This window comes from Eublepharis macularius, chromosome 4 (genome assembly GCF_028583425.1).
Source record: "Eublepharis macularius isolate TG4126 chromosome 4, MPM_Emac_v1.0, whole genome shotgun sequence".
Taxonomy (NCBI): Eukaryota; Metazoa; Chordata; class Lepidosauria; order Squamata; family Eublepharidae; genus Eublepharis; species Eublepharis macularius.
The window spans coordinates 88,452,920-88,480,446 of NC_072793.1; the positions used below are offsets into that span (position 1 = coordinate 88,452,920).

The 27,527-nt window shown below is 40.2% G+C and overlaps 1 protein-coding gene across 1 annotated transcript in view; it reads left to right on the top strand.

The window, feature by feature from the left end:
• The window catches only part of CYFIP2 (cytoplasmic FMR1 interacting protein 2), a 98,202-nt gene that overhangs the window by 62,168 nt on the left and 8,507 nt on the right, over window positions 1–27,527 (top strand). Inside the window, exons 15-28 of the mRNA XM_054978237.1 lie at window positions 2,270–2,417; window positions 3,967–4,120; window positions 4,216–4,372; window positions 4,785–4,881; window positions 4,989–5,065; window positions 6,221–6,329; window positions 8,030–8,149; window positions 9,291–9,490; window positions 10,152–10,239; window positions 15,547–15,690; window positions 17,291–17,381; window positions 19,232–19,362; window positions 24,988–25,060; window positions 25,459–25,553. Of these exons, the coding sequence (XP_054834212.1) occupies window positions 2,270–2,417; window positions 3,967–4,120; window positions 4,216–4,372; window positions 4,785–4,881; window positions 4,989–5,065; window positions 6,221–6,329; window positions 8,030–8,149; window positions 9,291–9,490; window positions 10,152–10,239; window positions 15,547–15,690; window positions 17,291–17,381; window positions 19,232–19,362; window positions 24,988–25,060; window positions 25,459–25,553 (1,684 nt within the window). The remainder of the gene's footprint in view (window positions 1–2,269; window positions 2,418–3,966; window positions 4,121–4,215; window positions 4,373–4,784; window positions 4,882–4,988; window positions 5,066–6,220; window positions 6,330–8,029; window positions 8,150–9,290; window positions 9,491–10,151; window positions 10,240–15,546; window positions 15,691–17,290; window positions 17,382–19,231; window positions 19,363–24,987; window positions 25,061–25,458; window positions 25,554–27,527) is intronic.

Consider the following 27,527-nt stretch of genomic DNA (forward strand, 5'->3'; position numbering starts at 1 on the left):
TGTTCTTTTTTAGTTTCTTCATGGCTGCCCATTCAAGTCTCAGTTTCCTTCTGATTTCTTAAGTCTCCTTTTTGGGTTGATAATTGAACCAAAGAATAACAAATCCTTAACCATTTCAATTTCTTCATTGTTACTCTTAAAGTTATGTAGTAGTCATTACTTTGTAGTCATTGACATCAAGAAGACTCCAGTAGTTGTTACTTTGGTCTTCTTGATGTTCATCTGTAATCCTGCTTTGGCACTTTCTCCTTTAATCTTCATCAGTAGTTGTTTCAAGTCTTTACTGTTTTCTGCCATTCATGTGGTGTCATCTGTATTTTTCAGATTGTCAATGTTTCTTCCATTAGTTTTCACTCCGCCATCTAAATCTAATCCATGTTCTGCATATTTGTTGAACAGATAGGGAGATTATATACATCCTTGTCTGTCATCTTTGCCAATTGGAAACCATTCTGTTTCCTCATATTTTGTCCTAACAGTATCCTTTTGTCCTGAGTATAGGTTGTGCATCAAAACAATCAGATATCGTGGCACACCCATTTCTTTTAAAACCATCAATAGTTTTTCATGATCTGCAAAGTCAAAACTTTGCAGTAATCTATAAAACACAAAATGATTTCCTTCTGAAATTCTCTGCTCCAGTAACCAATGTAAATTTGCATAATGATCTCTAGCGCATCTGCCTTTTCTGAAATCAGCTTGAACATTAGGCATTTCTCATTCCAAATATGGTGAGGATCTTGTTGTAAAGTTTTGAACATCACTGTACTTGCATGGGAAATTAATGCAATGATCCAATAGTTGATGCAGTCTTTGATACCTCCTTTTTTCAGAATTGGAGTGTAGATTATTTCCAGTCTGTGGGCCATTATTTTGTTTTCCATATTCATTGGCTGTTGTGTTAAGATGAAATGGATTATCTTGATCCTTTTCATTTGCGATTCATAACAGGTTTAGGGATAGAGACTGCTCTGGTTTCCCTAGTTGATGACTTTCACTGGTGTGTCTCCTAGATTTTTTCTTGACATGCAATAATATTACCTATGGATTCTTCCTAGGATGTCTTGCAGAAATAGATATAGGAGACTCCTTGGCAGTGATTGCAGTCCTAGGCCTTTCCCCACATCTTAAAAATCACATGACACTCACGGATCACTGGCGGCTTCATGGTGCAATTTCTGATGTCATAGCACCATGAAAACAGAATCATCACTGCTTGACATCAGAAATCGCTCCATGAAGCTGCCAGTGTTCTGTGAGTGTCGTGAGATTTTTAAGACGTGGGGAAACAGTCCTTCTTTGGAGGGTAGATTCTATAAGGTGTTTCTAGAAGACTGTTGATCCTCTTCAACAGCAGAAGTCCACAGAGTTACTCAGGATTAAGTTTTGTTTTCCATGCTGTTTATCATCTATGTATAATTGGTAGGAAAAGTCATCTGGAGATTTAGAGTGTGATGTCATTAGTGTGCTAACAATAGTGTGCTAACAATACTAGTAATTTGATCCCGGAAAGGTAGCTGAGCAAGTGAGGCTCAGCCCAGATAAGATGGTGATGATGAGTGTGGTGTTTCTCTTACACTGAAAACTGTAGTTTATTTTGCTGTTTGCTTGTCTGTTGGTTAGAGTGAGCAGGAAGCAGCGTATTGTACCCACATGGATTGCCTGTAAGTTTGGGGCAAAAGTTAAGATGCTGGTTTTGATCTTTAAAGACATAAATAATCTGGTTGCATAGTACCTTTAGGAATATCTTTTCCTATATAAAAAAACCCCTGTGCAAGCTGAGATAGTGAGACCCTGCTTTAAATTCCATCACATGTGGATGCAAAATTGGCATCCACTGGCAGTCTCCCTGACATCATGGAACAGATCCACCAGAAGCTGGTGTTACCTTCTCACTCTTTTGCTTCAGGAAGAGGCAGGTAAAGTCCCTGTTATTCTGCCAAGCTTTTGGAAGTGGTACCTAGTTAAACTATTTGTTGAAATATAATGCTGTTTTAACAAAGGCTTAAGAATGTTCTTATGATACTTCTGTACCTTGTTAAGTTATTGTAGTTTGTTAAGTTTTTATAGGTTTGAATTCTGTAAATCTTTCCCCCCCCTAATTTTAAGTGACTTTAAAACTTTTCTTGGCTAAAAACAGTACATAAATACCACAGACACAGACAGACAGACAGTCCATGGCGTCTCAGGGAATGTCATTGCAAATTAGGAGTTTGAATCAAATCTTTCCAGCCCAAGTGATTTAAGATGCTTTCTTTCATATTTCCAGTGTCCTTCAGGCTATTAGAAAGACCATTTGTGATTGGGAAGGCGGCCGTGAGCCTCCAAATGACCCATGTCTGAGGGGAGAGAAGGACCCCAAAGGTGGCTTTGACATCAAGGTCCCACGGCGAGCAGTAGGGCCATCCAGCACGCAGGTATGAAGCTACCTTGTGGTATACGTAGGTACAATTTCATCTCTTAGAACAGTTTTGTTCTGTTATGGCCTTCTCTGTCATGCTATTTTGACTGGCAGGTCACTGCAGTTTACAGTTTGTTCATAAAAGCCTGATACAAAGAGCCTTTTTCTGCAGTTGTAGACTACTTACCCACATCACATTCAAGGATGCTCTCTGCTATAGCCAAATGATATTCAGTACATATTGAGTACAGACAGTACCTATCTCATCATGACTACTGAATGTAGTAAGACCTTTCCTTCCCTCAACAAACAGGTGACCAGCATTGCCAGAGGTGGCAGCACTAAACATCTGTGCAAGGAAGTCGTTCTGGAGCACTAGGTGTACTGGATGTTGTTTTATCCTCAGCAGTTCTTTGTGAATAGAGGATCAGATCCAATGTTCCATATGTCATTCACAAGATCTTTAATGCTATCAGGATTGTGACTATTACCTGGAAGTAAATTCCACTGAAATCCAGTATATTAGCATGGTGGAGCAATTGCCAAGGTACCTTGCTGGGCACTGTCCCACGCAGTTAGAACGCAGTGACTCTTGACCACCTCTGATATGAATCCTAGATTCTCTTACACTACCACATAAATTTTTTTGCTTTTATCCAACAATATCTAATTCTCAACATGACCCCTTCTGAGGATAGTTAAAGCCAGCGATTGGAGCCATGAACAAAGAAGACAGGTCTTTCTGCAAACCTGAGAAAAATCTCAGGTATGCAGAAAAATCTGAAATATCATAATCATCATCGAAGCAATGCCTGTAACTTGTAGTGGCCATTGGGGGGGCGGAGTTGCTAGGCAGCCACAAAAGCACTGCCAGCCTTCGAGCCTTGGTTTTTGTCAATAAAAGGTAGGACTAGGGGGCAGGGGCCTTTCTGGGGCTACTTAGAGAGAGGATTCATTGGAGCCAGGCCTTACAGCAACCATCAGGCAACTTGATACCACGAGACCTGCAAGACTTATCCAGGCCCAGCTGCTTACTGCGTTTAACAGCACGCCTCCCCATGAAAGCCAGTGTTGTATAGTGGTTAGAGTTTCAGACTAGGATCTGGGAGACTCGGGATCAAATCTCTACTCCTGCCATGGAAACTCATTGAGTGACCTTGGGCCAGTCATGCACGCCTAGCCTAATCTGTCTCACAGGTTTTTGTGGGGATAGAATGAAGGATGTAAGTTGCTCTCTCCCATTGGGGAGAAAGGTGAGTTATAAATGAAGTAAAACATAAATTTAGCTGACCAAAAGGGGCAAATAAAAAGTAGATTGGCTGGTGGGTAGGAAGCAGAGCAGAGAAAGGGGTGAGGAGGATATGGGGGCTGCCAGGAGGACAAAAGGAAATAGTGTGGAGTGGGGTATCCTGGGAAAAATGAGATGTCCACCACAAGTCCTTTTTGTTCCTCCACTTGTAAGTGTATAAATACAAATGAATGTAGTCTTGCACCTATAGTCATGACCTTTAAGAGATGCTTCATTTTGGAACATTATAATGAGAAAAGTGGGCATCTTCTTACAGCTTTATATGGTAAGAACCATGCTGGAGTCCCTCATTGCAGACAAGAGTGGCTCGAAGAAGACTCTCAGGAGCAGCCTGGATGGGCCAATTGTTCTGGCCATTGAAGAGTTCCACAAGCAATCCTTTTTCTTCACTCATCTTCTCAACATTAGTGGTAAGTAGTAGTGATGGGGTAACACAGTATGTCATGCTGAATAAGCAGTGAATCTTTCTTCCTCCTGATGCTGAGTATATATTGTCTGTTTTCAGAAGCCCTTCAACAGTGTTGTGACTTATCCCAGCTTTGGTTCCGAGAATTTTTTCTGGAATTGACCATGGGCCGTCGAATTCAGTTTCCCATTGAGATGTCTATGCCTTGGATTCTAACAGATCACATCCTGGAAACCAAAGAGCCTTCCATGATGGAGTAAGAAGTCAAATATAATGAAAAGTGTATTATGAAATGAACGGGCACGAGTATTTTGAGAATAGCAGTTTGCAGAGATTTGGTTTTATTTGCAATCAGAGTTCTAGTATATGTGAGGAAATGTGACCAATCCAAAGTACTTGCTGCTTAATGAGAGAAATTATTTTCATTTGTGGCAGAAGGACCAATTGGGCTATCATAAGTGAGCTTTAAGTCTGGCTTTTAATGGCAGTTCAGAAGTTTTCCCTGTCATGGGGGAAATGGTATTGAAAGAAGGGGTTAAACCCCCGCCCCCTGGTGGTGTGACCCTGACCGAAATGATCCTCTGCCCCCTAATATTCCCTCTAAATTGCAGGGAATGTTGAGCTGTCAGTGATGTTTGTAGTGAAGTTCCCTGTTTCCTTAATTGCAGGTATGTGCTCTACCCATTGGACCTGTACAATGACAGCGCTTATTATGCTTTGACCAAGTTTAAGAAGCAGTTTCTCTATGATGAAATTGAAGCTGAAGTGAGTTTCTTTTTTTTCTATCAATAACTGCTTTAAGATTTTCACAAAGCAATTATTCACTTGCATATTTGTTCTAAAGTCTGCTTATTTCACGTGTCTTCTCTCAGGTGAACTTGTGTTTTGATCAGTTTGTGTACAAACTGGCAGATCAGATCTTTGCTTACTATAAAGCAATGGCTGGCAGGTATGAGGCTTATGTTGATTTCTGTTGTAATTTTTACAAGGAGCAATTTAGTATCTCGCTGGAAGATCTTATGTCTTGTGCAAGTAATCAAACCATCAAATAATCAGAGCTAGAGAGAGAGAGAAGAAGATAGCGCAGATTCAGAAATGACTGCTGTGATCAAGTGTGAGAGATCATTTCCCAAAATAATAACATTGTAAATTTATATTTATCGATTCTCAGTTTGCAGCCAGGTTGGCTCTCAAAGCAACTCACAGGAATGAAGACAGTACAGATTACAATTAAAATTTAATAAAATGTTCACTCTGCTACCTCCTCTCTCTCTGACGGTCTCAGCAGTGGCTGAGAGAGAGGAGGATCTCAGATATTAATTTGGGGCCTAATTGGAAAGGTTTCCAAAACAATCCATATTTGAAGGAAAATCTGTAAAGGGGTAGCACAACGTTTTTTAAGCTTGACTTAACTTGCAGTGGGTTGGATTGAGGCTAAATTTTCCATTCACATAAGCTACTTCATTCTCCCTCCTTTCATTGCAGCCCATTGATTTCCATGAAATTCCCCTCCAGGGGACAGGAGATGCCCGAAATCAGAGATCTTCAGCAGGAAAAATGGGTGGCAATTACCCCTCCCCTTCCATTAACAGAAAATTTAGTCTGCATCCAACTCATTGGGTAGAACGAATACCTTCTATTGACTGCAATTATCTTTGAAAGTACTGGATGCCATCACCTGGCTAAATTGTGAAGTCTAAACTCAATATTCTGTGCCAGAAAAAAACTTACTTGTGCCAGAAAAACTAAGCTTCTCTATCAGGAAAAGGCCAGATACTGTATTCAGAGAGGCCCACGCAATTTTCTATGCGCTAAATCACCATAGTCAAATTAGGCAATACCTACATTAGATGAATTTGTATAGCCTATTTTGTATAGCCCAAGTACTTGCTGTGCATGAGTCTCCTACTCAGCACACTAGATAGGTGATCCATCAGTTGCTGGATCTCCTGTAGCAGATTTCATGAGCTAGAATTCAAAGCATAGAAAGCAGAGAGGGAAAAAGATTAGCTTGGTCAATCAACAGGCTTCTACCATGTAGATGTGAATCTTGACTACCAGGAGGCATTTGAGTAAATGTATTGACATTATTTTCTAATCCCAGTGTTTTATTGGATAAACGTTTCCGGGCTGAATGTAAGAATTATGGAGTGATTATCCCTTACCCACCATCCAACCGTTATGAGACATTGCTCAAACAGAGACACGTTCAGGTAAAACTTGGCTAATTTCAGTAGGGTACCCAGTATTTATATGGCATGCCAGATCAGTTGATTCTATGGCTCCAATATAGTCAGTTTTCTGTTTCCCTGGTGAAATGATGGGTATTAGCAGAATGAACTGATGGCTCATGTTATAAAATGGTATACTGTCATTGAAATTTATTTCTCCATTGAAATTAACGTGGCAGCCTATATGGATAGGCACTCTGTGTGTGTATTGGAGTGCTTGTATGGCTTTTCGTCAGAAAAACACACTTTAAAATATAGACAACCAGGACTTTTTTCTGGAGAAAGTGGTGGGGAAAATTCTCACCCAGGGCAACTCCCAGGAGGCGGTAGCATGCCTCTCAATACATAAGTGTGCACAGGTCCCGGGACTGCATGATGATGTCACTTCCAGGAAGTGACGTCATCATGCAGGTGTGGCCGCCTCGGGAGTGATGCTATGCTCCATGGTTTTTTTTTTCCAATTTGGCCCAGAACAGGCCGCTCCGCCATGGTGGAGCACTTCCCTGCCCAGCAGTGGCCAGATCTGGGCCATTTTGGGCCCACATTGGGCCCAAAACAGCCCAGAACAGCCTGGAACATGCTGTTGCCACACAAGAGAGCACTCCCCCGCAGGGCAGCAGCCCAAACCTGGCCGTTTAGGGCCCAATCTGGGCCATTCTACTCCAAAATTGGTCCAAAATGGTCCAGAAATGGCCCGGATCGGCCTGGAATGTGCAGTTGCAACATGGGAGAAGACTCCCTTGCTCCCATAATCGGCCCAAAATGGCCTAGATCGGGGCTGAAATGGCCTGGATCGGGTTGCTGCCAGGTGGGAGAACCCTCCCCCGCCATACACTGGCCCGATCCAGGCCATTTTGGCCCCGATCCAGGCCATTTCGGCCCCGATCCAGGCTGTTTTGGGCTCTTAATAGGCCCCAAACAGCGAAAACAGCACTGAAACTACCTGGATCGGAGCTGAAACGGCATGAAATGGCACAAACAGCCTGGATCAGGGCTGAAGCGGCCTGGATCGGGTTGCTGCCATGCACTGGCCCAATCTCAGCCATTTTGGCCCCGATCCGGGCCGTTTCAGCCTTGATCTCGGCCGTTTTGGGCCCTAAATGGGCCCAAAGCGGCCAAAACGGCCTGGATTGGGCCAAAACGGTTTCTATTGGGTCGTTGCTGGGTGGGGAAACTCTCCCTGGCCCAGCACCGGTCCGATATTGGCCGTTTCTGCTCCGATCCAGGCCATTTTGGCACCATTTTGTGTCATGGTATTTTTAAAATAATCTATTTTGGCCATTTTGGGCCCAGATCAGGCCCCAAACAGCCTTGATCGGGCTACTGCTGGGAGGGGAGGATTCCCCCACCTGGCAATCTTGGCCATCTCAGCCTCGATCCGGGCCCAAAATGGCCAAAAATACCCATGTGACACCAGTCATATGGGTATTTTAATGAGCTGCCGGAACACCATTCTAGTACGTTCCGGCTCAAAAAAAGCCCTGTAGGCAACTATACACAAGTGAATGACTAAGCCATGAGAATTTTGTATAACAATTGCCCAGTTAATTTTGGACTTGCTACCTAAAGAAAACTAACTTGCGTTCTGAAAACTTTTTCTCTTTATGTTTTGTTCTGAATTGTGGACATTTAAAAAAAAAATTCTGTTTTCAATGGCTGCCTGCATTTTGCTTTTTCCACAGCTTCTGGGTAGGTCAATTGACCTAAACAGGCTTATTACCCAACGTATCTCAGCTGCAATGTACAAATCACTAGACCAGGCCATTAGTCGCTTTGAGAGCGAGGACCTCACATCCATTGTGGTAAGTGAAGAGGAAAATTAGATGACCAGAACTGCTCCCAACTGCTTGGATACCACATCTCTTAACTATCTGTATTTGGTTTCTACCTAATTGTATACAAGATAAGTTATTGTGTTCCTAATTACTATAAAATCCATTCTGTTTGTGTACCTGTTGATAATTCTGTACACATCTATTGGCAGTGAACATTAGGAAGCTGTCCACATTCACCATGCTATATCTTGATTATGCAGAGATTACCAATATTTCCTTGTGATTATTGTCAGTCTCCACACTATGGGGATTCTTTGTGACATATAGTTTCTTGACTCTCTTTTCCCTGAAGTAGGCACAAAGGATTACTCATTATATTAGGAAAACTTTCAGATAGCTCTGCCACAAAATAATTGCAGTTTAGAGCTACTCTAGTATAGTGACTAACAATATATTCCTAAGTAGGCCACACATTTTAAAATCCATTTGATTCAATGGACTTTAAAAAGTGTAAATTTGTTTAGGATTACATTTTAACTGATTGTCTTGTGAAAGGTTAGGCTGTAGTTTGAAATCCCCCAAATATTGGCTTTGACATGATCTCACTAGAGGCTGTCTAAGACAAGGCACTATCTCCCCACCCCACTCCTCACACGACCCATAGAAAGAGTTATAAGGGTTACTGTCACTGAGATAAATGCATGTGTACACTTCAAAGTGCTGTATAAATGTTAAGATACAGAGTTGGATCTAATATTTTACTTCATCACAGTAGAAGAGAAACATTAGTTCCAATACTAATTTGTTAAGTAAATGTGTAACTTTTATCTTTATTCTTCTGTATTTGTTCAAATTAGAGCTGATTATGGAATGGTTACACATTGTGTTTCAATCAACAACTTCTTAGAGAAGTGTCTAGAGTCAAGCAGTGTAGAAATTCCATTTTCTAACTTGTTAATATTCTGATGTAAATGGTGACGTTCTGGAAACACTGTGCTTTGAGAGAGACCTATTATTTTTACCCTTCATAGTTTCCTAGACTTTAGAGCAAAAAGAATTTGCAAATTCAACCTCCGCTGTATTTCATGTCCTTTCTGATATAATGAGACCTTTCTGTTGTGATTCTGATAATACAATGTCTTCTTGATGCTACTTTCTCTGGGAGCAGGAGCTTGAGTGGCTTTTGGAGATAAACCGCCTGACACATAGACTGCTGTGCAAGCACATGACCTTGGATAGTTTTGATGCCATGTTCCGGGAAGCCAATCACAATGTCTCTGCTCCTTATGGGCGCATCACCCTGCATGTCTTCTGGGAGCTAAACTTTGACTTTTTACCGAATTACTGCTACAACGGATCGACTAACAGGTGAAAAAGGAATGCCAATGTCTGGTTTGAATGCTCAGAATAGGTCACTAGTGCCACATGGCCTTGTACATTGTTATTGCTTAAACTGAATGAAATCTGAATGAATTAGATAACTAATTTCATACACCGCGTTTTAGATACATCAGACATGTATCTTGAATTAGTCAAGTTTTGTGCAGAAGCAATTTTAGATTTTTTAAAATACACAATTGTAATAGAATTGGTAATAAACATGAAACTCACTATTGTTATATTGAGTTTATTGAAGATGTTGGCTGCAATCCTAAGAACACATTCCTAGGAGTAAGCACCATTAAATAAAATGGAACTTTCCTCTGATTAGATCTGTTGTGGATTGTTCCCATTGTGAATAAACAATACAGCTTTACTCAGTATACTTTCTGAAGTGCATGCAGTTATAAGAATAGCTGGTGTTAACAGCTATAAATATTCACTTTTGACAGGTGAAAGGCGTTTTATTAAACTTTATGGTTGGAAACAATCAAAATACTTAGAATATTAGTAAAATTAAGGAAAAAGGGATTTGACCAGCTCTTTGATTTAACAAGGACTTCAGAGTTTTATTCAAAACTTGGCACAAGTGCTCCAAAAAGAAAAAAGTTGTTGTTAATCCATTTTCTTCTCATTTTTGCACACTCAGGTTTGTACGGACAGCAATTCCATTCACACAAGAACCTCAGAGAGACAAACCAGCCAATGTCCAACCATACTATCTTTATGGATCTAAGGTGAGTTAAGCAACATATTTACTATTCACCACCTAATTTGGAAGGCATTTTTTTAAAAAATTAGAATATATGGTGAGACCATACTTCATGCATGCCTGGAAGAAAAAAGATCTATTCTCACAACTGGAGAAAAATCAAAAAGAGTCCAGTAGCACCTTTAAGACTAACCAATTTTATTGTAGCATAAGCTTTCGAGAATCAAGTTCTCGAGAAAGAAATCTCTCTGTGTGTGATGTTGCACAATAAATGGCAATATCACCAAGCAGACAAAGTCTCTCGATGTCCCTAATATCAAGTGTGAGGCAACAGCTGCAAAATCCCTTTATAATGATATCAAGGTGAAATAAAACCCCTTGTCATCTTGAATATTCTTTGTAAATTCACTGAATTCTGTTTTGAACGGGGCAGAGGAAAAAATAGATTAACTTCTGACTACAAAATCCAGAACTGAATATATTTAATCTTGGTTCTATTTGATATATAATATGGAATACAGCCTAATTCATACTTGCATGGCAGTGCTGAATATACTGAAAACTCAAGTATGGTATCTAATAATCCTGTACTTTGCTAACTTCCGTGATCACCTCAAAATGAAATTGTTTGAATTTTCCACACAATCTCTAGATACCCAGAGAGTAAGTAGTGAATCTTTTTCCTTTAAATGAAGTTCCATGAAAGTTTGGTTCTTCAAAATGTTGCAAGAATAGAATAAAAATTTATTTAGACAGTTGGTGGAACGAACAAATTAATGGTTGTTGTGGGTTTTCCGGGCTGTATTGCCGTGGTCTTGGCATTGTAGTTCCTGACGTTTTGCCAGCAGCTGTGGCTGGCATCTTCAGAGGTGTAGCACCAAAAGACAGAGATCTCTCTTTTGGTGCTACACCTCTGAAGATGCCAGCCACAGCTTCTGGCGAAACGTCAGGAACTACAATGCCAAGACCACGGCAATACAGCCCGGAAAACCCACAACAACCATTGTTCTCCGGCCGTGAAAGCCTTCGACAATACATCGAACAAATGAATGTTTTTACGTTATAGGATTTTGTGCTAAACAAAATAAAAGATTTTATATATGTTCAGCATGTTGACCGATTTATTGTTTGCAATGCATGAAAAGGTACCTTGATGTGAATTTTGCTCTGTATGTCAATTGAGAGTCAGTACAGTCTACAGATTAATCCTGCTTGGATGATACCATTTGAAAATGTATAATATGTAACATTTACTAGAGTAATCACCTGTATTTTACTCCCACATCTTCTGGCACAGGTATTGAGACTCTTAGAAACACTTGAAACTACCTAATACTGAGTAAGACCATTGGTCAATTTATTTCATCCGTGTCGACTCTTATTAGCTAAGGCTGACTCTTCAGGGTTTAAACAGAGCAAGATAGGAAGCTGAGGAAACGTGTCACTATCAACCATCTCTTCATAGTGCGCATGTTGGTGCAGATAGCGTGCAAATGCACTATTCTAATGTTTGTGCATTATTTGGTAATGGTTTTCTGGGCAAAGGTGGTGACTGGATCATGAGATGATAGCACTGAGATCCTTTTAATCGAGATGCCAGGAACTGAATCTGGAATATCCTGCATGCAAAGCACGTGCTCTGTTAGTGAACCGTAACCCTTTCCTTCTTTTCTTATATAATGTGAAGGATTGACATGTAAACACTTCACATTATGCACAACTATAGTATATTAAGGTGCTGTTTGCAGCAGCTTCCACATGGGGGCCATAGTGAATTAATAGATGTGTCATTAATACCTTTCCAGTCTATACAACAATAAATTTTGCATAGCTCAAAAAGCTCACATATTCTTCTATCAGTAAATGCTCATTCACCGAAAGATACAAATTTACCCGTTTGTTATGTTTTGTTTTCTGTTCTTTGAAAAAAATGTTAATGCTGATTTCTGTGTATTGGATTAGAGTGAATTTGAATGTGAACGAGTGAGTTCTATCCTGTCTAAATACAAACTAGAATTGAATCTTGGCAAGGGGAAAAATGAAGATGCATCTTAAAACAATGCTTTGTTTAGCCAGATTAGTAGTAAATATACATTTGTTCCCTACATTAGATTCAGAAAAATCTTTTATTTCTGTACCAGCTTTTAGATAGTAGTCATCATCACTATATGGTTAGTACATCAAGTAATTAACTTTGACAAGCAAATGAAGCATGATCATCATGAAACATCTGAAGCTATGCAAGTAGCACTGCAGAGACGAAAAAAGAATATATCTCCCCCCAGCTTCAGTTTCCCAGTTATTTTATCTCCTGCTGGGGTAAGATGGCCCTTTGCTCATTACTGCTCTTGTATGGAGAAAAGCAGTGAGGGGACATGTATGGGCTCTTCTTTGTGAGAAAGACGGGGGGGGGCTTAAACCAAAAGAATGAATTAAGAACCTAGAAGGTTAAATGAATCCAAATTAAAGGGCCCAGTATTAAAATTGCTGACTATGTGACATAAATATATATCAACTATTTATTACAAAATAGTTTAAAAACAATTACAGGCCCCAATATAGCCTCATTTCAGATTAAAATCCCATACAAAGACCTTATGTGACCCTGACGAAACATGTTTCAGCCTTATGGGGGGAAGTAGACTCTCACTGGCAGGTTTGTTAAGTGTTGTTAACCCGGATACCAGACATGGGTGTCTGTGTGTGTCTGTCCCTGAGCCAGGTAGGAACGACAGGATCCTGCTGGGAATCCTTGATATATACTATGAAGAATCAGGCTTGCCTTGGCCAGAATTTGTAATAAAGTATAGGCCTACCATGGCCAGAGTTGAAATGCATTATGGGTAAACATTGTTAATGAGTGAGGAAACTTACAGAGATATGATGTTCCCAGCCCAGGTGAAAGTTTGAGACCATTATAGGTGGGAGTCCCAGGGAGCCAGTGCCAAAGCATTCCATCCGATTAGCTTATCTAAGCCCAGTTTCAGTTCTCAAATGAAGCTAATATGTGCTCAGAGCAGTGAGTGTCATCCTCACACGTCATTGCAGAGCCCTCATTGGTCCATGAGATCTCTCCATGTTGTCAGACAACTTGGAATAAACTGGAGAAGTTCAGTTATGCCTTTGTCTTGAGTCAGGAGTCCAATCTCAATTCCTGTCCATCGGCCATTGTGTCTTGCAACTGTGCTTTGAGACCTGGAATCTGTAAAGCAGAAATCTGTGTTACCTTTACAAGTTATCAACATACTTATGTTTAAGTGTTAAGTTATTAAGCTTTTATTGTTTTAACTATCCTTTTTGTGCGCTGTCTACAAATTAGTTTTTTATTCGCCTTTTTAATAAATATATATTTTACAACTGTGTGATGTTTCATTGGTTTGTAGTTTCAATCTGAATCAGTGCCTAGGCCAACTTTGGCCCTGTGCTACCTTTGTAACTTTCTGGGTGGAACTCGGCTTTGGTGTCTCCCAGGCATAGCCCAGTAAGCTTAAATCTTACTTCCCCAGCCTCTGAGCTAGGACAGTAGTAGGGATTGGGGGGCAGCAACCAAGGCTGGAAGCAGGTTATTCTCTGAGAAAGCTCTCTCTGAACCAGCAAACCCTTTGTGTTTCCCCTGTCCTTGATACATACAAACAAAGGAAATGTGACTTGTTTGTGCCTTCTGTATTTGTACAAATCATTAATGTCCATAATTATTTTTAAAGGTGCATTTTATTTTTCCCCATAGTTTTTTTAAACTTCTTTTACAGGTGTGTCCTCCACTGCTGCACCTCATGAATAGAGTCCAGGCATTTCCAAACTAGTATTTCTGCTACTATTACTTCTTTTTAAATTGTATCATCATTTGAAGTACCTTTCCTCCCTCACTTGGAGGCATAGCTTCCTCTTAGCAGGACTATATCCCTGCAGCAAAGTTACGTTCTCCCAGTTACATTTGCATAAACATCACACTACTGCTGCTGAAGCAAGGCTGGGTGTTGTTATTACCAGCAGCTAGGCAGAGCATGCATATTACTCTCATTTTGCCCATCAGCTACTGGGCTCAGTTTAAAGTACTGGCTCTCACTTCCAAACCCCTTCATATCCCGAGACCCTCATATCTGCAGGACCTCTTCTCCCCTGGGCTCTGCCACTACAGCTTTTCTCATCGGAACAGGGCTTTCTTCAGGTGTCACCTTGCAAATGGGGAAGATTAACAACTGGCTATTAATGTGCATTCTCTGTAGTGGCCCCCCAACTTATACAATGGGCTGCTTGAAAAGGTTAGGAGGGCTCCCATTCTCCCGGCTTTCCACAAACTATATAAAACTGAATTACTCAGGAGGAGTTTTTGCACAAGTAAAATGGTCATATTAGAACAGAATGGTCAAGATGATGCTTTAAAAAAGGAAAGGGGACTGTGGACTATACTGCTTTGTATGGTATGTATTATCTGCTACTGTATGTATTATCCTAATATGACATTTCTGCATTGTTTAACATCATATTGATACTTACAATTTATATTCTGCTGTGATTCAGCTTTGTGCTCGCTTTCAGATTTCCACAATCCTAATCCTTGCATTTACATACCCTATTACATTGTTTATTGAAATCCACCTTGAGTCTTATTGAGAAAGACAGACTATAAATAACATAAATACATAAATCAAATAAATGTTCCATCTTGTTGCTTGCATTGATTTATACTGTGTAATCAACCTTCAGTGCAATCCTAAACAGAGTTACTCCAGTCTAAGACAATTGAAATCAATGGTCTTAGACTGGAGTAACTTTACTTAGGTTTGCTCTGTTTGAGTCTCAGTGGGAAAGGAGGACTAAATAAATAAAAGTGAGAGATTTTTTGTATGCAATCCAAAGACTGGAGTGCAAGAAAAGAAAGAAAGAAAGAAAGAAAGAAAGAAAGAAAGAAAGAAAGAAAGAAAGAAAGAAAGAAAGAAAGAAAGAAAGAAAGAAAGAAAGAAAGAAAGAAAGAAAGAAAGAAAGAAAGAAAGAAAGTCCTCAGTGACAGAGCAGGGGAGCTCTGTCATAAGCAGTACAGTATTCTTCACTCTGTTGTGCATCGTGCCAGTGCAGTTGCTAGAGTGCTAGACTTGGATGAGAGACAAATTCATACCCCATTCAATCATAAAACTGGATGACATTTGGAAATTCATTGAGCCAACCTGCCTCACAGGCTAGTTATGCAGATAAAATGACTGTCATATTGAGCTTTTTGGATGGGCCAGGTAAATTTTAGATAGATAGACATGGCCATATAAATTATCTGATGCTCAAGTGATCTTTGAATAGATTATTATGTTATTAACCAGCTTTTTTCATTTCCCCCCAGCCACTCAATATTGCATATAGCCATATCTATAGCTCCTACCGGAACTTTGTGGGGCCTCCTCATTTCAAAACGATCTGCCGTCTTCTTGGATACCAAGGGATAGCTGTGGTGATGGAAGAATTGCTGAAGATTGTCAAGAGCCTGGTAATGGTGAAATCTGAAGCAAAATGCTAAAATGGATGCAAAATTCAGAACACAACTAAATAAATCTGTAGCTGAAACTTTTTTTTTATAAGTGTATCTTATTTTAGGACATTTATTTAGAATATAGTTTTTAAAGTGATTGAAATTTAGGATTCCTTTATCAGTTATATCTATATTTATTATCAAATTCTGGCAAAGAATCTTAATTGAAAATTTTGGACTCTGGTGAAATAGTCCATTCTTTATTCTGGTGATACTCTGCACATGAAAGTAAATATAAGCAACAAGAATTTGGAATGTATTTCCACCTCATGAAGTCATATCAGTTTTATATGAATTTAAAAGCCATGGCTTCTCTCAAAGAATCTTGGGGTTTGTTGTTTAGTGAGGATGCGTAGAATTATCGTTGAGAGATCCCTGGCTCCTTCCTACAGAACTGTAGTGGCCTGAGGCAAGGGAGTTATTGTTTAATGCATTTATGTCTGTAGTATAGATATGCAACATATTTTCTAAGATCCTGTGGGTTAGTTCAGGATTCCCAATCATTATTTAGTGTAGAAGCCTATAGCTTTCCTGAAGTTTCTTAGGCCAGATTGAAATTGATTTGAGGTGGAACCAAGAATGAGCTCTGCAAATTCTGATGTCTTCCAAGGTACGCCAAGTTAGATCTATATCTGAGTGCTGAATGTGTAGTTTCAGCTCAGCCCTATGAGCCATGGCAAAGTACATCCACCCAGGGAAATTAAGAAAAATATTTCTATATATTGAGGCAAAAAGCTCAAAGGTTTATACAGTAGGTGTGCTCAACAATTTTCATAAATATTGTGCATTCATACGTACAAAACATTCATAAGTACATTAATACAAAATTCAACAGTCAAAGTCAAACTAGAGACTGCATGCCCTATTCCAAATCCTTTTAAGAACAGGGAAGGTGCTCCAGGTCCAAGGAGAGGAGAAGGTAAGTATTATTCAGTGATATTTTCAGTACTGTATCTGTCTGCTGAAATCAGGGCCCGGCAGGACCTGCTGTCTTTTCTCCGAGCCCTCAAGACAAAGTAGTTCTGCCTGGCATATGGCTGAGGCTGGGCCTTCACCGGCCTGGAAAAAAGGGGTGTATAAAACCCTCCCTGTGAAGGCTGTCCACCATCCTGTTTTAAATGTTTTTAATTAACATGAATTTTAATTGTATTTTTAATACGTTGTTATCCGCCCTGAGCCTGCTCACGGGGCGGGCGGAATACAAATTTGAAATAAATAAAAAAATTAAAAAATGACCACTTTTGAAAAGGGATTGAAAATGTGCATTAAAGCATGGTTGGAAGATGTGTGCTTTTCAAAGTAAAAAAAAAAGTTTAAAAATCTCACTAGACATCTACAAGTAGCTGTTTGCTGTTTGCACATGCCTGCAAAGCTTAGCATGTTTTCAGAAACAAGGCCTTAGAGTTGGGGGAAGTTCAGGGGCCACCATTAATGTGGACTGATTATCAAGGCCAACCAAAATTTGTGGTCTGCTGACCTCTTCGTAAAACTAAACAAGTTTTCAGTTTATATAAGGCTCACTTGTAGTGCTGATTGTATTTTCCATTGCTTCTAATAGTTACAAGGGACCATCCTTCAGTATGTGAAAACTTTGATAGAGGTTATGCCAAAAATATGCCGGCTGCCAAGACACGAATATGGATCTCCAGGTTGGTACTTGGACTGCATTAGATTTTTCTAAATAACTCTTTTATCATGGGTGCCTTATTTATGGAAGCCAGCATAAATGACACGAGATATGTTGGGTTGGTGCTAATTTTGTTCCTTTTCCTGGATTTTGTGTGGGCCAATATGGCTGCTTACAACTTTTGTATCTTTATTTATGACATTTCTCCAAGTTACTCAGGGTTGCTAAAATGGTCTCATCCTTACAGTCCCCATGAAATGAGTTAGCCTACAAAATAGTGACTCGACTAAGGCTATCCAGTGAGTTTCATGGCTGAGCAGGGTTTTGAACTCTGTCTAGTTCAGGTCCAACACACTGTCCAGTACACAAAAACCTGGCATTGTTTATGTAGGAGTTTCTGGGTACTTGCGCACTAACGAATGGAGCCTTCTGAGGAAGTGATAGGGGGAAGGCACCAGTGGCATGCCACCAAGGGAACATGTAGACAGCCTAGCTAACTTGCTATTGAATCCAGTGCAGGCTAAGACCAATCTGTAAAGGTTGGGTTCAGTGAATAACAAGTCAGCAGTGAGGGGGGATGTGAACTACAGCAGTTCAGCCACTGCATAATTCTTTGCAATGGTAGGGAGTTGTTGAGGGAACAGGCTCTTCTGCAAAGTACACATTCTAGGCTTTCTAGAAACATACTTGTTTTGATTGGTCTTTGCAGAGCAGTATTAATTATTTACTCCCTCTCTCCCCCTGACAGCCATTATAATTGCTGATTGATTTGGCCCACTGTTTTATATTTGCTTGATTATTAGTTGTTAATTATTTGATTGTGCTATCTTATTTTTATTATTTATTTATGTTACTTATAATCCACCTTTCTCACTGAGACTCAAGGCATATTACTCAGTAAGTGACAGTACAGCCCATGTCAAAGATGCATGTTGTCTGAAGAAGGGAGGTCTGACTCTGGAAAGCTTACACTCTGAAAATTTTGTTGGTCTCTAAGTTGCCACTGGACTCAAATCCTGCTGATTGCAGACCAGCATGGCTACCCACCTAAACTATCTTCAGTACACATGTAACAGGGTATATACATGCAAATTTGCAAAGGTTTTAAATCAGCAGAAATCCAGTACAGAACTGAAGAAATAATGAAACAGAGCATAAGTAATTCTTAGATTGACATATTAAACAACATAGGATCTACCCAGTAAGATCATACTTATAGCAATAGTAGTAAAGTGTAAAGTCACTCCCTATCCCTTTATGGATGTATCTCATTGAGACAGCTTCCTTATATTATAGCCCTCCTATCTGAGTAAAAAAGCCCTCTTGAATAATTCAGTTTTGCATAGTTTGCAGAAACCCCGGAGATTGGGAGCTTTCCTAAACTAGACCATTCCGTAAAGTGGGGGCCGCAACAGAGAATGCACACGCACAGGCAGCTGTCTTGTGAGCTGAAAGAAAAATAGAGAAAAACTAACCAACAAACTGCAATCTGGTTTGGAAGTTTTATCATTGTATATAGGGAGTAGCAGAGGTGGGTCAATGCAGAGCAATTTCATTCTACATCATTACTGTCTAGAGCAGTAACACCCCACCAGTATAATGCAGATACATGCACAGAGTGGGATCTGATGGTTTTCTTACACTAAATCTTTCATTGGAGGAGTACTCCTGACATTGGAGGAAGGATGACTTCTTCTATGGTAAAATTCCCCATATAGTGGAAGGGTACATTTTGGGATGAAATGTTTGGAGAGAGCATAAGTCAACGACTGAGGATCATAGCTAGTTCCAAAGGCATCACCAATATACTCTTCATGTCTATCATCATTCTTTCCTATCATATCCTCCTCTTTCTTCCTTATTTCTTTTAAGGAATCCTGGAGTTTTTCCATCACCAGCTGAAAGACATAATTGAATATGCAGAGCTAAAGACTGATGTGTTCCAGAGTCTGAGGGAAGTGGGTAACGCCATTCTTTTCTGCCTTCTCATAGAGCAGGCCTTGGTGAGTTAAAATGAATTCCTTTGAATATCGGTAAACTTTAAACTATTCTAGGTGACTGAATAAGTCAGATAAGACTCCCAGTTCAATAAGGTATTCATATAGTGGTAATCTTGTAGTACCATTTAAATGTGTACATTGACAGGGATTTAGTGTCAGCTGTAAAGCTATACATAGGGGATAACTTGCTGAAATCATAATCTAAAAATTGCTGCATGTTGGAAGAACATTAATTTGAAAGTAGTTTGGATTTTATGAATTTTGATTAGAAATCTAAACTGATCATCATGTTTGCTTGTGGGTAGACATGTGTTGTGTACAGATAGCATGAACTCCTAGCCATGCCATTCTGTGGTCAGGCTGGGAGATTTGGAGCTCATTTGCAGTGGTTTTTATGCAGGATATGTGTGCATCCTATCGAGAGCCAGTCTTTGCAGTCCAAGTATAGCCTTAACTTGATCCCTGGCTGATCCTTTGCATGTCTCTACATATTCCCAGGTCAGGTATAGTAACAATAGTGAGCACAGACTGTGTTATTTACATGACGTTGGAACCTGCAAAAGCAGCACCTGATTTTTCAAGGTATCTATTCTGTCCAACTTCCTGCCTTTCTTATTTAGCCTATGGATAACCAACCCAGCATATGAGAAGTAGGATGTACTCATAAGTGTCTAGTGTAGTCCTTTTGGTAGCTGCTACCTTCCAGTAAGACAAAATAGATGTTTGCTTAGGATTCTTGGAAGTATCACAGTTCTCTTGAGTAATGCTTTCTCCCATTATGAATATGTTGGTCCTTCTGATCTGCAACCTGTGCTTGAATGTGCACGACATCTTCTTTTCCTTATTGTGGGACGTTTAATGTGCTTAATTGCTTCTCATAGTAATGATACATCATTAGAGAGTTTAATATTAGATTACCATAGGAACAAGAACAGGAATGACAACTTGGAGGTAAGATCAATCACTTCCACACTGTGAAAAAAACATATGAGCCTGTGGTAGTCTGAAAGGTATAGGCAGCAGAATCCATGTCTTTTGTGTAATAATCTTATCCTCTCTGAGTTCTAAGTTTTTCAGTAAGGTTTTTGATTCTGCATGAAAATAATACATTTCTTTGGACTTTGTGGGATTCCTTTGGACTTTCTGGAGGCTTTAACTTATATAGGATGTATGCTATATAGTTACCAGATATAATTGCTCTGTGGGTTGATTTGTTAAACACAGGCTCAGAGACCAAAACTTGTCTTTTGTTTAAAGAGAGAATATTTTGAAATAAGCTTATTTTTTCCTCCTTAACTTCACTGCCCCAAAATAACTATTATTCTGCATCAAAATTTCACAGAACAAGTTGGATTTTAGCAGAAAAAAATGTATTCCCAGTAGGCTGGCCATTAATAAAGACCTTTTGAATTCATGATTTCCTGAACATCATAATGTCATTTGTTTTATGCTTTATTTAAACAAATTCTTCTTCAAAGTCATGGTAATGTATGAATTTACTAATGCAGGAATTTACCATACAAGCGGAGCTGCACGCATCAGTGAGCTTAGAAGAGTGTGACTGCTTAGGAGTGCACAACCAGTTAGATATTCAGAATGTGCTATGGGGCACAGTTGGTCCTGAAGCTGCCATGTAATAAAACCCAAGGTATATGTTGGCAAACAAGGCTTTGTCATTGTTCCCTATGGAAGGCGAGACCTGTGCACTAATGGAATTATAGCTATAGTCATAGCTACAATAAAAATAACAACAGTAATAGTAGTAACATTTTTTAAGTACTGTAACAGCTAGATGCTGTATTAGCCTTCAATTAAACCTTCCACTCTGCGTTTGACATTCTAGCGGTAAGATGAGATTGGACCAATATGCCTCAAATATTCCAGCATGTTTCTTAGAAAGTAAAAGGCAGTTATATCCCTATAGACTATTAACTACTTGTAAGTAATAAAATGGGAGCTGAAATCTGTGATTTAACTCACTATCTTGTAAAGTTGCTTTTGTAAAAGACCAGCAGTACAAATTACTCTAATCTAAGCCTGTTGATTTCAGTTGGCTTAGCTGGAGTAACTTTGCATAGGATTTGAACTATCAGACTTGGATCAGGGACCATGTACATCGTGTCGACACTATAAAACATAGCTGGAGATTGGGAAACTGGTCACAGCATTCTAAATGCATCCTAGAACAGAGAGATACTGACACCTCCTTTTGCAGTGTTTTGCCTCTTTGCATGCAGCCTGCAGCCATCATGGTTTCCTTTGTTGCTGTTCTGCCCTGTAGACTCATGCAGAATTTGCTGCCAACCATTACTCAAGTCTCCTCCGGCATTCTTGCTTCCCAGATCTTGCCTCTTTGTGTGTCTGCGGTTTGGATTAACTTGATCAACTGTGTGTTTTCAAGCTGCTTCTCATTCTCTGATTCCTCTTTAGGCCTCTTCTAGCCCCATCCTGATCATGATTTCTTGGGAGTTAAAGTGGGGGGAGGGGCGGCTACAGGGTCATTCACACCAAGAGGTAGTATTGTGAGACCATGAATTAATGGCAGGGAAGTTGTCAGGCTACAATGTACATCAATGAGTCTTGATTCCAATTAAGTGTTTGAAAGTGGGCATTTAAATTCCATGTACCTTTGTGTGGTCCACAAGCTATACCCTTCAGAGCTCTCTTTTATGAATCTTGGAAGGGGGGGGGTCTCCAAACTATATTTATCTAATGGAGGCAACACCAAAGTTTCACTCACTTTGAAGGCATGGACTAGTTCTGCACCAGCCACTTTCTCTCTAGATGTGCCCAACAAACATACCTGGGACCATTTCTCTGTTCCTTGTGCTGGGTGGGGTCCCTGATTAGGATTGCTTTGTACTGTGAGAAACATTGGCTTCCTGTACGTTTGCCATTTCAAACAGTAAACTCGAGCATCAGACATTGAGTAAATCTATTTGAGAAGTCACCCAGCCTGCCATTTTGTTATTTTTTTTTTAATCAATGCATTTGTCCCTCATTGTCCTTCATTATTCCTGTGCTGATCTTGGTGCATATGAACTGCAAATGTGCAAAGATTAGCACAGCAACAAACAAAGGCTCAATAATGGGCACCCTGAGAAGAAATTAAAAGTAACAGGGAGAAGCTACAGAAAACCATTTAGCACATGATCACTGCTTGTAAACTTAAGTCTCTGTGTGTGCACCCATATAGGAAACCAGTTGTTTATAAAGTTTAGGTCAATTTTACCCTGCTTCTTTACCTCAGATGCTACAGTAATTGGTTTTATTTATGTGGTGTTCCATTTCATCCAGGGTGTGAGCTTCAGGTGCAAAGCCATGCCTGGTCAGTACCTTCAGATCAAGTTCCAGCAGAAATATAGCAGATTCAGGTTCAGGGGATGTTACACACTAAGGAATAACATATGTTATAGACTTTTTTGTTTTTAGACTGCAGCCACAGGGGTTGCATTTTAAAGAGGTACAGGTAAGTTCCCCCAGTGGAGTTAAAAGCAATTTTCAGTGGAAAAATCTCTCTTTACATCACAGTCCCACAGTGCATTCTGTAGAAGAAGAAAAGGTCTATAAAATGAATGATAGAACTACATGAAACTTGTAGTTCTGCCTTCTGGCTCTGCAGAATTGGGATACTTTCCAGGGGGAGTCATAAATGAAAGCAGATATGAATCCCAAAGCTTAAGGAATCAAAATACATAATATTCTGGGAGATCTGCATTTATATCATTTTAAAGCTGAATTGCAGCATTGTCTCACCTATCATATCCCTTCTTGTGCTGCTATTTAGCCCTCGAAAGGAAAAAGATGGGCATGTAGGCTGACAGTACCGAGAGATGCTCTGACTGTAGACAGTTCACTCCAAAGGTGAGGCATGACCAGGCCTCCTATCTATGCTCCTATACGGCAGCATTATGGGAGAAAGCTCTGCCTGGCTCTGTTTCTGAAAGCCATCCTAGCACACAAACCTCTCCTGACTCCTAAAAGAGAGCCATGCTCTTTGTCAGTTCGAAGACTGGTTATGACATCTTTGGGTCCATCTTTGGCTCCAGCCAAGACCTTGTCTTCAGTTCTGGCTATCCCCAGGCGCAACACCTCAGAGCCGTCTCCTAAGAAAGCATACCATAAGTATAACCATCATGATAAAGCAGATGGTTTGGTGTAGTGGTTAAGAGCGCAGGACTCTAATCTGGAGAGCCGGGTTTGATTCCCCACTCCTCCACTTGAAGCCAGCTGGGTGACCTTGGGCTAGTCACAGTTCTCTGGAGCTCTCTCAGCCCCACCCACCTCACAGAGTGTTTTGTTATGGGGATATGACATACTTTGTAAACCGCTCTGAGTGGGCATTAAGTTGCCCTGAAGGGCAGTATATAAATCGAATGTTGTTGTTGTTGTTGTTGTTGTTGTTGTTGTTGTTATTATTATTAACCTGACCAAGCCATCTTTGGCTCCAGTGCCTTCTCAACCCCAGGATACAACCCAGATTGGACATCCCTTGATGCTGTAAAGGAGGTCATACTGGTTTCAAAGATGCCTTTGCAAAAACAACACTCCCCCATGTTGATGCAGCTTATGTCAGAGGGCAAGCACCTTGAACCTAAGCCAACAATATCAGTTCAGCCGTTTTGTCCACCTTTCATATCTGACAGTCCTTCAGCAGGACTTGGATTGACTGCTTATGAATACAGGTCTCTTTCAGGGTCCCTATATCAAGATCCTTATCATTACACGCACACAACACAAACACACACACACTTCCAAAGGATAGTCATTTGGAAAATTACAACTCTGAAATTCTCCAATTTGAGTGGTATTACCTTTATGCATTATAATACTGATTAATTTTATGAAGCAATGCATTTTTAGAAATGGGTTTCTCTGCAGAAAAATATGGTAATGAATGATTTCCCTCCCTTCATCATTGAACAGGGACCCAGAGAGAGCACTGTCTTGAGTGGTGGTGGGTGCCCTAATTCAGACTCAGAACATTGTGAATAGCCCCTCCCATGTTAGATCCTAGTTGCACATCTTCCTCTTCAGGGAGTCCCACTAGAATCCAATCCTAGTAGAATCAGGGGCTATGAGACATCTTGCCCATAGTTTAAGGCTGGAATCTTAAGAGTTACCAATAGAGGAGTCTGGGGACCAAGTCATAATACTGTCTTTCCATATGCACCAAGATAAGTTTACAAGCAGTGAATATATAGCAGATGGTTGTCTGTAACCACCCAATTAACTGGTGCAGACACTCCCTTATAAGGAGCTTGTGCTAACAGTGAATGGCACTTGTTGGAATCATGACAGAATGCCACACCACTCAGCACCAAGGTTTGGACAGCTGATTGAACAAGCCTTGCTTTAGACTCTGTAACTGGATAAGCTAAAGAACCACTTGCAAAGCTCCAGATTTTTCAGAAAACAAATTACCTTGTATAGGATGGTATAAATTGTTACTTTGGAGTCTCTTGGCATTTTCTTCCAGTTCTGTTATTTATGCAAATTGGGCTGTATCTGATTAACCCCTCTCGAGGCAAATGAATCCACCTACTTTCCCCCAGACCTTCAGACCGCTGAAGAACCAATCCCTTAGGGAATTTTTAACACCTTTTATCTTTCTTCCTCCTGCCTCAGTCCCAGGAAGAAGTGTGTGATTTGCTGCATGCTGCTCCCTTCCAAAATATTTTGCCCAGGGTCTACATCAAAGGTAAGGAGTGAAGAGGTGAACAGATACGTCATTATTCCCAAAGCTGTGCAATGCCTATGAAGTTCCATATATATACATTCTTGATTAGTAGGTTCCAAAGCAAACCCCTTAGGTCTAAAGACTAAAACCCCTAGCCAGCCACGGAACAATCCATGTGAAAGGTAAAATTTGACAACTCTATCAACAAAAGCAAGGCATTTATTTTTAAAACAAGGACCTTTTACAAGTGTGCTGGTGTTGTGGCTGTAATCACAGTTCCTTCTTCACAATGCATTACTTCGTTTTTGTTCTGTCTCATTGGTCCCAGAGTTGGAGGATGGTTGGGTGGTGACTCTGAAATGCTAGACGTTTTTTTTGTTTTTGCTTTCTCATATCACTGTTTGCTGCTCGCTTAACAGAAGGAGAACGCTTGGAGGTGCGCATGAAGCGTCTCGAAGCCAAATATGCCCCACTTCACCTGGTTCCCTTAATAGAGAGGCTGGGAACACCTCAGGTAAGGATGACATTAAAACCCACACATTAGGTGGATTACCCAAAATTGCTATCAGCTGCATCCCCCAGGTTGGTCCCTGAGGTTCAGAAAGTTTTTCCAGCTGTTACGTGGGTTGCAGTCCTACATTTTGTAGTTTATCTACGTATATATCACTATGACCAAGAAGAGTTAGATTGTCTTCAGTGAGTTTCTGTATGTTGTTTGTGAGCATTCACATCCTCTTATGTTAAGATGGGTAGCTGTGTTAGTCTATCTGTAGCAGTAGAAAAGAGCAAAGAGTCCAGTAGCACCTGTAAGACTAAAATTTATGGTAGGGTATAAGCTTTCGTGAGCCACAGTTCACTTCTTCAGCTCACTTCACTTCAGAAAGCTCATACCCCACCTCACATTTGTAGTCTTTTAGGTGATACTGGACTCTTGCTCTTTTCTACCCCTTTACATAGTTCACCGTCAATTCTAAGAACAAAGGGAATCGGTTTGTTCTTAATTGCTGCAATTTGCAGTTCTTTCTCTCTAATAGTGGGAATGTTGGCAATTTTGTTTGAACAAAACTAAGGTGTTTTTACTAAAATATATAAATACACCAAATAGTATAACGGGTGACAACATTATGAATGAAGCACATTAGATTCTTAAAGCAATAAAATAAATTTAGGCTCAATAAGAACGTATTGCATGTATTTCAGTTTTCCGCAACATTTCAAATGAAAAAAAGCCCTGTTTTCCCCCTTTGTCTTTAAAATTTCTTGACATGCTACATCTCTAGTGGCAATAACTGCATGAATCAGATACATCATGCTGTGAATTTCCCCTCCTCCTAACATAATAGGCAGCCCAGTTTAGGATTTGATCTACACATGCAGCATAAGATGAAATAAGATGATAAAGGGAACAAGTGGTTCAATGAGCTGTACCATTTCAGTCTGCTGGCAAGGCGTTACATTTTTCAAAGTTCTCCTATGTTAATATTTCCTTCTATGTAGAAAATTAGCACTGCATAAAAAAGCTAGGCTAGAAAATCTACCTTAGATGTGTCATTATTTACAGGGAGCTTTTACACGGAGAAGCATTAAAATGTCCCTCCAGCCGCAGACTGAAGTGAGACAGCCCATTTCACCACTTCAATTGACTGCATCCATTGGTTAGATTTCAGATACTTACTTACTTAATGTCATTTATATTCCACCTTTCTCACTGAGACTCGAGGTGGATTATATAGTGTGAGATTAGTACAATCAGCAGCAAGGACAAGGGCAGGCATTTCCATACAATGTCAAGAACATTTCCATAAACAATGTCATGGGGTAAATGAATACAAGTTCACAAAGACATAGCATTAGCAGGGATCCAATACAGAGTTGAAGAATTGCTGAAACAGAACATAAGCAATTCTAGGACTTACCATGAAGCACAGGTAGTATTTAGGAGTACATATTTAAAGCAACAGATAATATGTAAGGCAACATAATGGTGAAGTCTATGATTCTTTACTCATTAGCGAAACATCTGGGACCCCTTTCTTACAATACTGCCCTCTTACCTGAGAAAAAAGCCTTTTTGAATAATTTAGTATTGCATAGTTTGCGGAAAGCCAGGAGCATGGGGGCTCTCCTGACCTCCTCAGGTAGGTCGTTCCATAGGGTAGGGGCCACCACAGAGAAAGCCCATGTACGGGCTACTGTTGATTTTGCCCATGTACAGGCTGGCACCTGCAAGAGACCCTGTTCAGATGAAAGAAGCTGCTGTGGAGGGACATAGGGAGGGAGGTGGTCCCATAGGTATGCTGGACCAAGGCTGTGAAGAGCTTTGTATGTAATAACTAATACCTTGAACTGAGCATGGTAACTGATAGGTAGCCAATGGAGTGACTGTAGGATGGGAGTGATGTTCAAGCTCCTGCTCGCTCCTGATAATAGTTGAGACGCAGCATTTTGCACTAATTGGAGCCTCCTAGTTAACTTAGATGGGAGACCA